This window comes from Hylobates moloch, unplaced genomic scaffold (assembly GCF_009828535.3).
Source record: "Hylobates moloch isolate HMO894 unplaced genomic scaffold, HMol_V3 SCAFFOLD_2, whole genome shotgun sequence".
NCBI classification, from domain to species: Eukaryota; Metazoa; Chordata; class Mammalia; order Primates; family Hylobatidae; genus Hylobates; species Hylobates moloch.
In genome coordinates this window covers 24760306-24773073 of record NW_026652277.1, presented here as the reverse complement: position 1 = coordinate 24773073, position 12768 = coordinate 24760306, and the positions used below count along the sequence as shown (strand labels likewise).

The following is a 12768-nucleotide window of genomic DNA, read 5'->3' as shown; positions in this document are numbered from 1 at the left end:
AAAACCCCCAAGCTATTGTGATGTGCCAGGCACCACTGCAGGTTTTTGACTTTTGTTAACCCATTTAACCCTCCCAACAACCCTGTTGCCCCTGTTTTATAGATGAGGAGACAGCCTGCTGAGGTTAAGGAATGTTTTCCATCCCCAACTTGGCACACAGGCTCTAGAGCCTGGCCCTTGCCTGTCTCAGTGCTGTTTCAGGCTATTGCCCTCAGACCTCACCATGCCTTCCAGGGTCAAGAAAGGCATGTGAGCAGGCAGCTTGAGCTCACTGTCACGTGTAGATAGTGAGAATAATGTGCCTTCCCCAAAGGCATTTATGAAGATCAGAGGGGATAATTTATAAGAAGTGCAAGCTCTCTGAGAGTAGGGGATTTTGTTTTGTTCACCTTGGAAGGCAGGTGTTGAGTCAATAGGCTGCAGTCAGTGAAGGAATGAATGCAGTAGCATGCGCAGCGTGGTGCTCTAAGTGATAGTTTTGGTCCATCCCTAGGGGAGCACAAGTCTTGGGCAGAGGATCAAAAGCACACACCTCTGAGAAGCCAAGTGTTTTTGTCTGTAACCTTTGATCATTCAAAACGAAGCATTTTCCAACCTCTGCATTTTTTTACCCAAACTGTACAAAGGCTTCTTTGCTGTCCAAGTTGTGGTATGCTCCAGTGCAGCTGCCTGGCTTTCAAGAGAAACTTAGCACTTCTTGTTCTGTTTGCAGCCTCAAATCAACATGTAACCAAAGGCTGTGAATGAATAATCCAAACTTGAAGGACCCCAGATTTTATTCAGGAGGAGTAACTGGAAGCCATAACCATGAACTTCCATATCTGTCATAGGAAAGAGGTTGGCCTCAGCAGGAATGAGGGATGATTCTTTCAAGAAAGGAATGAAGAGAGAAGTTAGATGGAAAAGAGATTTTTAGGGTCAAAAGAAGCAGCTGAAGAACATGTGTAGGACAGCCTTAGGAGTTACACTTCAAGACCTGGGTGTCTGCTGGAGGAAGGAACATGACCCTGCAGAGATGTTAAGGGTTGGGAGAGCTGAGCTTGGAGGCTGGAAGCCCAGCTGGGAGGCTATTAAAGAGGTAAGATGTCCCTAAACTAGTATTCAGGATGTTATGTGGTACTAAAAGGAATGTTAAACCGAGTGATAACACTGTATTCAGTTTAAATGTTTATTTGATACTGTAACACCATATACACCTTTTTTTTCTTTCTTTATTTTCTGTATTGGAAACTCCTAATCAAGATACCTTCTTTCTTAATATTTGATCTTATGGTTACCAAAAAGATTAAATCAAGCCATTGTTTTTCAAACTAGGGTCTTTGGGGATCTAAAACTTAAGTTAAAAACTCTTAAAATTTGCCTTTTTTTGGATGATCCTAGAATTAATACAAGTGTATTCTGGATGATTTGAATGTTTCATCACTAACAAGATCTGAGATATCCATGCCTTTATGTGCATTTGTGTTCATATTATTATTTGTGCCAAGTGAAGCCACAGTGTCTCCTCCAAGGACATTTTGCCATAAGTTGAAGAAAGAAAAGTGGTGGGAGAATGGAGCAATTACAGGCACTTGATAATGTTGGTGTTAGGACTTTGAATGCTAAAGAATGGGGCCTCACAATGGTCAGTACAGTATTTATGTTGTAAATGTGTGTGTTGCCCGGATTCATTCTTTGGAAGAATAATTAGTTATAGGCATAATGGTAACTGTGATGAATTTTCCTCTTCCAAATATCAAAAACAGTCATATGCTCATTTAATCCAGATTTTAATATCATAATTATCTTGTTTCGAAAGAACAAACTACATAACTAAAGTGATGCTTCATTAAAATTGACGTTTGACCTTGGAGAACTGATTAAATAAAATTAAATGAGATAGGATAGGCCTGGTGTCTGGCATTTGGAAAGCACTCTCTATGGGAGCTGTTATTAGGGCTGGCAAACCTCAATGGGCTCTGATTTCAGTTGGTTGTGGAGTCTTTCAAGGAAGTTCTTCTCTAGGAGATTCAAGATTTTCTCCCAGCATTGTAGCCTGTGGAGAAGAAAGGAGGATCAAAGCTCAAAGGTGGTGGTTATTCAGCTAGGAGCAGGCAGGTGACCATCAAGGATCTGTACAGGGGGTGGATGCAAGTGTGGCCAGAGGTCAAGGCTAGAAAAGCGCTATTACAGAGAAAGGGGCTGGAATAAACATAGTCAAGGAAGCAAGTGCAGGGCCTGACCTTCAAGAAAGGAATTAAGAAGCAAGCTTTATGTAGGACTGATGGAGCAAGACCCTGATGTGAAGAGTCCCAGGCAGGAGGCCTGGTGGGGCTTGACCTTTCCTTGGGGAATGTGTGGGGGAGGAGTCTTCCCAATAGTGTCTTCAGCATAGCGTCTGGAACTTTCAGAGAGCAACAGGAAGACTTTGGAACTCAGTTGGTTTAGAGCTTCTCAGTGGTTTGAGGAGATAGATGGCAACCCAGGAGTGGCTGGTGTAGACAGGGATAGGGATCAGGGCCAACAGGTTATTTTAGGGCAGTGCTCAGCATCTGGGGGTGTTTTTAAAAATAGCAATGACTAGGCATCACCCCAGGCTTGAGGAATTAGAATATCTGTAGGTGGGGCCTGGGGTTTGGGCTTTTTAAATATTCCCAGTTGTTTCTAATCTGTGCTGGATCGGAGCACAGATCTTAGAGCAGTGGTTCTGTAACCTTGGTGAGCACCAGAATCACTACCCTTACCCAGAGTTTGATTCACTGGGTCTGGAGTGGAGTCTGAGAATTTGTATTTCTAACAAGTCCCAAGGTGATTGTTGCTGCTGGTCCATGACCCATACTTTGAGAACCCTTGTCCTAGAACCACAAAAGGGTTAGGGTGTTCTGTGTTGCTTTTGAGTCTGTAATGCTGACATCGAAACTGTCATTTGTCTGGATAGGTGCTCTTGTTTATCAGGTAATTTTTGCTATTACTGTGACTTTAATTTGATTGAAGCTGAAGGATTCTTGTTGAGGGTGGTACGTGTTAGTTTCACTTACTAGCCCTGGGACCTTAAACACGTTATTTAACCTCTCTAAGCCTCAGTTTTCCTCATCTATAAAATGGATTAGGGTTGTTGGATTAATCAGAAATAGTCTTGGAAAACGCAGATTATGAACCCAGCACATAGTAGATGCTCAGTATGTGGCACCTGTTATTTTTGCTGCATTTGGCTTTTTTCTTTTTAAAGGCTTAAGTTTTTGTTTGTTTGTTTTTGAGACAGAGTCTCGCTCTGTCGCCCAGGCTGGAGTGCAGTGGCATGATCTCGGCTCACTGCAAGCTCCGCCTCCCGGGTTCATGCCATTCTCCTGCCTCAGCCTCCCGAGTAGCTGGGACTACAGGCGCCCGCCACCATGCCCGGCTAATTTTTTGTATTTTTTAGTAGAGACGGGGTTTCACCGTGTTAGCCAGGATAGTCTTGATCTCCTGATCTTGTGATCCGCCCGCCTTGGCCTCCCAAAGTGCTGGGATTACAGGCTTGAGCCACCGTGCCTGGCAAGGCTTAAGTTCTTTCTGAGGGTAGATAGAGATTGACTTCTGTTGGCTCTCTCAGCTCTTGGAGATCTCATAGAAGAAATAAGACAAGTGCACTAATAATTCAGAAATAAACAATGTGGCCTTCAAGGTGGCCTATGGCTGCTCACCCATGCTTTAGAGTACCATAGCCTGTCGAACCAGTCTGGGGATAAAAGTTTTGTAGTTTTTAATGGTCCAAATGAGAGAAAGGAATAGCCTACCTAATATCTTGAGTCCATCTCTGTGATGGCCCATTTAGACTAATGCACCAGTAGGAGATGAACACCAACTCCGTGTGGATAGATTAATCGAAGAACATTGGACCTATACTCCTGTGGATATTTTATTAAGCATCTAATATGTACCAGGCATCAGGTTATATGTTGTTCATGCATTGATTGCTCACTGTGGGTCATGGGTTGGGCACTGGGGTTTGTAAAGATGATTAAGACTTGAAGTTGCCCTTAGAAGTTACTGACCTTGTGTCTCTAGGGTATGACTGTAAGAAATGATGGCAAGGAACCTTGCACTTTTAGATTGGGTTGATCTCTGCACGTGGGTAAAATGAAAATGCTACTATAATTTGAAATCACTTGAAGTTATGCTATAGTGGTAGTTTATTGCAACACAATAAATTGTGACCTGCATCACAGAGATTTACCATAAAATGGAAAAATATTTTAAGGAGAATTAAAATTTCTCGTTTGCCTGTATTTTCTCCTTTCAGACCTAACCATATGCACTTTGGGTTCAAGCAGGAGTGTCCTTTCTATGTATGTCTGTGAAATGTCTGCACTGTAAGATTTCCTTTGTATTTTCCTGAAGCTTTGTGAGATAATCGAGGAAAGAAAAGCTAAAGTAAAAAGAATTTTTTTTTTAAAGTCTGCCAGGAATAACCATTTACAGCATACAATTATTGCCTTCTTACTAGACCAGGTATGCAAGTGTAGGCATTTTGGAGAGTCCGAAATTATAGAAAATGCTTCAGCCTTTAAACTGAAGTAGGGAGAAAAATTGAGCTTTCCAGCCATGATGGGAAGGGAGGTCAGAGGCACCTCATTCTAACTCCCTCTCATTTGGAATTTAGGCACAACTGATCAGTATTAACGTTAAAATAGAGACCAAAAGACTGACAGAACAGACTCTTTGTAGAAACAAACCTAAGGCCATGCCAGGCATGCATTAAGTCATTGCCTGCAAACCATACTCTTGTTAAACATATTTTTAAAATTAACCTACTATAATGTGGCTTACTTTCCAACCTCTTGTATAGCACCATGTGACAGCAGACTCCCTTTTCTTAATTTAAGCATTCCTTTGTACTGACTTCAAGTCTTGAAACAAAGCTTAATTCATTCAGCCAATTGCTAATCAGAAAATCTTTGAATCCACCTATGACTTGTAAGCCCCAGCTCCGAGATTTCCCACCTGTTTAGCCTGAACCAATGTTTACCTTTTATGCATTGATTTCTAATGTTACCTGCAATTCCTATCTCCCTAAAATGGACAAAACCAAACCAACCTGACTGCCCACCAGCCCACCTCTGGCACAGTCTCTCAGGACCTCTTGAGACTGTTCTCTGGGCCGTCGTCACTCATTGGCTCAGAATAAATCTCTTTAAAATATTTTACAGAGTTTGGTTTTTCTGTTAACACAGGAGAGCTCATTAGAGTGTCCAGGTTTTTTGTTGGGATTGGTCATGTAACACCCTCTACCTGGCAAGTTAGAAAATTCCATACCCTCAGAAGGAAAGCAAGTATGTAGCATAAACTGCATTGTTTGCACACACAGTTTAGGCACAGCAAGGCATACTTATCAGGGAATGCTGAGAACCCTCCTGAAAGATCTAAGTTCCAGATGCCAGCCAAGGGCCAACCTTGCTAACAGGCCTTTTTCTAAGGATAGCAGTCTCAGGTCTGCCATGTTAAGTCTTTTTTGCACAAAAATTGCTCTTGCTTTTTTACATTGAATTTATTGAATTGGAGGTTCAAATTTGCATCAGATGATTTGAATCATTGGCTAGATGGGCCTTGGTCCGTTGCCACTTAGGGGAAAACCTTGGTTTGGGATGATGAGGGTTTTGCTTTTGGGACATTGTTTTACTTTGCTGCCTGCCCGCAGCCTGTGGAATGGTTCCGCTGATGGGCTGGTTTCCTGCTTGCCTCTGTCCTTGTATCAAGATAACTCATCCCCCGTTGCCCCGGTTGCCCAGTCCTGGTTGTCAGACTTTTTGGTCCTGGGAGTGTTTTCATGCCTTGGTTCCCAGACGGTGCAGATGCAGCCTGCAGGTCCACAGGCTCAGACATCAGCCCACCGTGTGCTGCTTTCTCAGGGAGCCATGAGTGCAGTTGAAATAACCTTGCATTTAAAACCTGTCTTACCATTTTGAAAACTGTTCTTCGGAAATCTTGCCTTGGGATTTGAACGTCTTTGCCTTTAGGTTTTGCTCTTTTGTTTCTGTTTCTTTTACTCGTTGGTTTTCTGCTTTTGAGTTTTGGTTGCCTGGCTTCAGAAATCTTATATCACGACCATGGTTTGGGACTATTTCTGTCATCTCCTTGTTCTTCTCTGTGCAAGTTCATTCTAGATAACTTGCCCCTCTCCTGCACACTGTTGGTGTCATCGAGATTCCAAAGCAATGGTTTTCAGGGGGCTTCTCAGATCCTGAGGGATATCTCAGTTCTGCTGTCCTCTTGCATCATTTATGATTATATTAGGTCATGCCTGTCCTCTTGCTTCTGGCCTGAACTAATTCACTTACACATGCCTGTAAGGTAATCAAGGTGACCCAATGATCTGCTTTTAGCCACAATACCTATTCCATGATCCTTGCTGAAGCTATTGCCAGACAGTGATGAAATAGGGATTGATTTGTCACTCACTGTGACTAAGCTAAGCTGGCTGTGTGTGAGCTTGGGCAGCTTCACTAAACATTCCCCTTACCCTAGGATTCCTCCCTCAGCCAGGGTGGCATGGTGAAGGCAGGGAATTGCCCATTCTAAATTAGCTGATCCCAAAGACTTCATTTTCATGGGAGTCTTTCACCAAATAGCCCTTGGAGACAGGAGTCTTTTTGCCACCATTATTAGAGTTTAAAGTCTTACCTATTACTGATTTAAGGGCTGCAGAAGAGAAGGGCCAAGAGGCCAAGCTGCACAAGGGGCTCCAGCTCCAAGGAGAAAAGGATGGTGGCTGGGGAGTGGGTGCTCTGGGAACAGGCTGCTGAGCACTTTAAAATATGGCTAGTGCCACTGAGGAACTGAATATTTAATTTTACTTAATTCCAATTAATTTAAATAGCCACATGTAGCTAGTGGCCCCTGAATGGAACAGTGCAGTGTTAAAATCAGTACAGAGAAGTATTTAGAGCGTGGCCTTCAGGGCTTTGATTCAGATTCCGGCTCTCTGCTGTCTACCCATTGAGTGACCATAGGGACACTTCTTAACCTTCTACAGTTGTTTCAAGAATTTGTTGTATTCAATATAAAGGGTTTAGAACAGTGCCTGGCAAGAAGTGTGTGTTTACTTAATGTTGACTTATCAGATGTTCACTCAGTATTTTGAATGGAATGGTAGTAGAATTCATGTGGAATATGAAATGCCACTGTTTTTTTGGGGTGGGGTGTGTGCATGTGCGTGTTATGTTTTCTTTCTTTTAAAAAGAAATTGTTCTTTTGTTGCTCTAGGTTGCTGCAGCAACTGGTCACACAGTAGTGTTGGTAGACCAGACAGAGGACATCCTGGCAAAATCCAAAAAGGGAATTGAGGAAAGCCTTAGGAAAGTGGCAAAGAAGAAGTTTGCAGAAAACCCTAAGGTAATTTCTTATTATTGATGTCTTCAAGACAAGTCCTCTGACTGCTTTACATTTGCAGGGCAATGGGGGATTTCTGGCTTGCTTTTTTTTTTTTTTTTTTTTTTTCAGTTTGTTGGTGTAAAACTCATTTTTCCATAACTTTAAACCAATATAATAACATAATTACTAAACATTCAGGGGGTACTGATTGCAAAACAGGAGAAGTAAATAACCATTTTGTTGGGTGGGATTTGAGGTTGAGAAGAAAGCTTGTACAGGTGGTGAACTCATTCTAGAAGAACATGATAATTTGGAATTGAAGAACACTTGTTTTGCTAAAAGGATGGAAGAAGAAGAAACAGGAAGATAATTTTTATACTACAAGTTAAGAAGAGAATGATATAATAAATATGGTATTTATTGAAACTAAGAGTGAATCATTCTACTTGCCAGGAGCAGAAGAGATAGAAGAATCTGAGGAACTCTGTGGAGGCTGGGAAAAAAACAGCATGGTGGGATGAGAAGGAGTTGGTGACTAAGGGCCATGCTGCTTTTTCAGCGCACTTTCACTTAGGAGTTTGCATTTAATTAGAAATACAGCACAAATTACCCAAACAAATTTTAATTTACCTTTTGTCATCTTGTTAAAGTTGCTTAAGATTGATTTCCTTGGGGCTTGGATAGAATTTCTCGCTGTATGCAGCCATAGAAAAGTACACACAAGGCATTTGTTGTTTCTCACTTCAGGTATCCAAGGTGGTATATCTAGATGCTTTTAAAAATTTTTTTATTATGGTAGAATATATATAACATAAAATTTGCCATTTTAAACTATACAATTCAGTAGCATTAATTACACTGACACATTTATACTTCCTGTAAGTGGAATCATACAATATTTGTCCTGTGTCTGGCTTATTTCACTTAGCATAAAGTTTTCAGGGTTCATCTATGTTGTAACATTTGTCACAACTTCATTCCTTTTTTTTTTTTTTTTTGAGACAGAGTCTCGCTCTGTCTCCAGGCTGGAGTGCAGTGGCACAATCTCAGCTCACCGCAACCTCCACCTCCTGGGTTCAAGCAATTCTCCTTCAGCCTCCCAAGTAGCTGGGATTACAGGCGCATGCCACCACGCCCAGCTAATTTTTGTAGTTTTAGTAGAGACGGGGTTTCACCATGTTGGCCAGGATGGTTTCAATCTCTTGACCTTGTTATCCACCCACCTAGGCCTCCCAAAGTACTGAGATTACAGGCGTGAGCCACCACGCCCGGCCAACTTCATTCCTTTTTATGGCTTAATATTCCACTGGATTATTATCATATTCCAATTTAATATTCCATTGGATTTATACCACTTTTTTTTTTTAACCCATTGTATTAGTCTGTTCTCATGCCATTGCTAATAAAGACATGCCTGAGACTGGGTAATTTGTAAAGGAAAGAGGTTTAATTGACTCATAGTTCCACATGGCTGGGAAGGCCTCACAATCATGGTGGAAGGCAAAGGAAGAACCAAGTCATGTCTTACATGGCAGCAGGCAAGAGAGAGAGCATGTGCAGGGGAACCATCCTTTATAAATTACCCCCCACTGGGCCCCTCCCACAACATGTGGGGATTATTATAATTCAGGGTGAGATCTGGGTGGGGACACAGAGCCAAACCATATCACTCGTTCATCTGTTAATGGAATTGGGTTGTTTTCACCTTTTGGCTATTTTGAATAATGCTGCAGTGAACATTGGTATACTATTGGTTTGGAGTCTCTCTTTTCAATTCTTTGGGTTATATACCTACAAGTAGAATTGCTGGGTTGTATGGTAATCCTATATTTAGCTTTCTGAGGAACCACCAAATTGTTTTCTGTAGTGACTGCACTATTTTACATTCCCACCAGCAATGTACGAAGGTTCCAATTTCCCCACATCCTGGCCAACACTTGCTATCTTCCATTTTTGTTTTGTTTTGTTTCTTATTGTAGCCATCTTAGGTGTGAAGTAGTATCTCATTGTGGTGTTTTTGTTTTTTGTTTTTCTGTTTTGGAAATGAGGTCTTGCTCTGCTGCCCAGGCTGGAGAGCAGTGGCATGATCATAGTTCACTATAGCCTTGAACTCCTAGGCTCAAGCCATTCCCTCACCTCAGCCTCCTGAGTAGCTAGGACTATAGATGTGAGCCACCACACCCAGCTAATTAAAAAAATTTTTTTTTTTAGAGATGGAGTTGTACTGTGTTGCCCAGGCTGCTCTCAAACTCCTGGCCTCAAGTGATCCTCCCACCTTGGCCTCTCAAAGTGCTAGGATTACAAGCATAAGCCACCGAGTCCTGCTATCATTGTGGTTTTGATATGCATTTTTTCCCCAATGTCTAGTGGCCTTTAAAAGCCAGAGAGATGACGGTGGAGATAATTTTACCTTCTCTAGGATGAAAGTCAAATAATAAATATCACAGGCAGATTAATGTTAGAAATGCTTGTTCTTTGGTGCTATAAAGAAATAGCACTTGAACATAAATTTAATTTCCTCAGCAAGACCATTTTTACTTTCTGCAGAAAGGGTACACTCGCCAGCAGTTTTGCCACAAGAGTACACCGAACAAAGGGTCATTTATAACCTGACACATCCACCTTACTGCTGTGTCCGGTTTCTATTGGCTGGAACGGGACTTCACATTCAAATGTATTTGTTTTGATTGGCTAGCAACTTAGAACTTTTTAAAAGAGGCACAGGCAGATGAGAACAAAGGAAGGAGGAAGTAACTTGTGGAATGCTGAGAAAGGTGAAAACACCTCTAAATAAGGAAGAGGAACAGGCTATGACCTAATGCCCCCTTGGACCAGTATAAGCATGCCAGGGCAAATCTTTAGGCTAAATTGTGGAGCTAAGAACATAAAGTACATTGATTTCTTTATTACAGCTAGCAGGTATTTAAGAATGTTAACACGGGTCTTAGAATAAATTTTGCTTCTAAGAAAAGTTACTACTTATTCTTAATTAGATGGGGAGGAGAGTCTCTTTGAAGAGGAACTTCTACTTTACTTTTTACATTAAGATATTCTTCACCTGTCCCTTATATTCTTTTTTGTTGAGACGGAGTCTCGCTCTGTAGCCCAGGCTGGAGTGCAGCTGCGCAATGTCGGCTCACTGCAAGCTCCGCCTCCCGGGTTCACGCCATTCTCCTGCCTCAGCCTTTTGAGTAGCTGGGACTACAGGCACCCGCTACCACGCCCAGCTAATTTTTTGTATTTTTAGTGGAGACAGCGTTTCACCATGTTATCCTGGATGGTCTCGATCTCCTAACCTCGTGATCCACCCGCCTCAGCCTCCCAAAGTGCTGGGATTACAGGCGTGAGCCACTGCGCCCGGCCCACCTGTCCCTTATATTCTTAATTGTAGTGGGACCTCATGCAGGGGATGTTATGAGGAGGGTCCAGACAGATGAGATTATAAGAGCCCTGGGCTGAGGGTTGGAGTCTAGGACAGAATGAGTTTGACCCAGATAGCGTGCGTTTTCCCCTTGTTTACAAACTTTCAGCTAATTGTCTCCTTGGGCTGAGTTTCTGAGCCACACCCTAAAGATAAAAGGATGGCCCCTACGCTCAAGTTGCTTAGCTCTGGCTAGCTACTCCTCAGGAGTCTATACTCCTGAGGTTTCTCTCCTCTGCCAGGGACACCACTGAGGAGGGAGGTGTCAGTTTCACTTTGCCTAGTTGACATACTATGCTTATCTAGCTCTATACTGACCACCAATATAATAGCTACTCACAAGTGGCTACTGAGTGCTTGAAATGTGGCTAGTCTAGATAGAGATGTGCTCTGAGTGTAAAATAGACACTAGATTTTAAAGCTATAATAGGGGAAAAATATATAAAACATCTCAATAATTTTAAATATTGATTACCTGTTGAAGTGATGGCATCTTAGATATATTGGGTTAAATAATATTAATTTCACCTGTGAACGTCTTTTCCCTTTTTTTAATGTGGCTAGTAGAATATTTCTGTATAACAGCTGAGATCTAGCTGCTTACTCCATGAGGATTTTGGATGCCTTTGCTGATTATGACTATTTTGATGCCCTGTGGACAAATTACACCATGAAATAAAAATGGCGGCTTATAGAGGCACCATCTCCGATTCTGTCCTTATTGAGGTCTGTGGAAACCTGGAGTCACAGGAGGAAAATGAGGAAACAATGAAAACTACAGGCTCTTTGGCAGCAGAGGCTATATCTAGCTTGTTTCAGAAACAAGAGTTTCAGGCATATGACAGGCAATAATTATTTGATAAATGCTAAGTCGGCTTTCTTACTCTGGCTCTTGCCCTTGCTCTAATAGGAGCTAGTCTCTGCTTTTATTAGAGAGGAATAGTCAGCACCACCTCAAGGCTAATGGGTGGCGCGGAGCTATGGAAGGATAAATTACAGGCTTCGTGGACACTTTGAGAACAGATAGGGTAGGCCAATACAGGTGCTCTGAACACCCAGTTTACTAACTGGAGCAGAGCTAAGAACTTGAAAGATAATTTCCAGTGAGCCCGGTAAATGTTCTCTTCTTCCTGCCACTGCATTAGGCTGGCGATGAATTTGTGGAGAAGACCCTGAGCAGCATAGCGACCAGCACGGATGCAGCCTCCGTTGTCCACAGCACAGACTTGGTGGTGGAAGCCATTGTGGAGAATCTGAAGATGAAAAACGAGCTCTTCAAAAGGCTGGACAAGTTTGCTGCTGAGTATGTAACCTCTGGCAATCTTCTTTTTTTTTTTTTTTAAACTTATTTTTGTTTTTCATTTTTATTTTTTTGTTTTTATGGATTTGTGGGTACAAGTGCAGTTTTGTTCCATGCCTATATTGTGTAGTGGTGAAGTCTGGTCTTTTAGTATACCCATCACCCACATAGTGAACACTGTACCCAATAGGTAATTTTTCAACCCTCACCACCCTCCCACATTTTGGAGTCTCCAGTGTCTGTTATTTCCCTCTGTACATCCATGGGTACCTGTTATTTAGCTATCACTTATATGTGAGAACATATGGTATTTGACTGAGTTGTTTCACTTAATGGCCTTCACTCCTGTTCATGTTGCTTCAAAAGACATGATTTAATTCTTTTTTATAGGTGAGTAGTATTCCATGGTGTATATATGCCACATTTTCTTTAATCAGCCATTGATGGACACTTAGGTTGATTTCATGTCTTGGCTATTGTGAATAGTGCTGCAATAAACATATGAGTGCAGGTATTTTTTTGATAGAATGAGTTTTTTTCCTTTGAATATATACCCAATAGTGGGGCTGCTGGATTGCATGGTAGTTCTATTTTTAGTTTTTTGAGAAATCTCCGTACTGTTTTCCTTAAAGGTTGTACTAATTTACGTTGCCACCAGCAGCATGCAAGGGTTCCCATTTCTCCAGATTCTCACCAACATCTGTTGTTTTTGACTTTT

The 12768-nt window shown here is 41.8% G+C and overlaps 1 protein-coding gene across 1 annotated transcript in view; it reads left to right on the top strand.

Annotated features, from left to right (window-relative positions):
• The window catches only part of HADH (hydroxyacyl-CoA dehydrogenase), a 48072-nt gene that overhangs the window by 15381 nt on the left and 19923 nt on the right, over positions 1-12768 (top strand). The window contains exons 2-3 of the mRNA XM_032171605.2: positions 7222-7350; positions 11896-12053. Of these exons, the coding sequence (XP_032027496.1) occupies positions 7222-7350; positions 11896-12053 (287 nt within the window). The remainder of the gene's footprint in view (positions 1-7221; positions 7351-11895; positions 12054-12768) is intronic.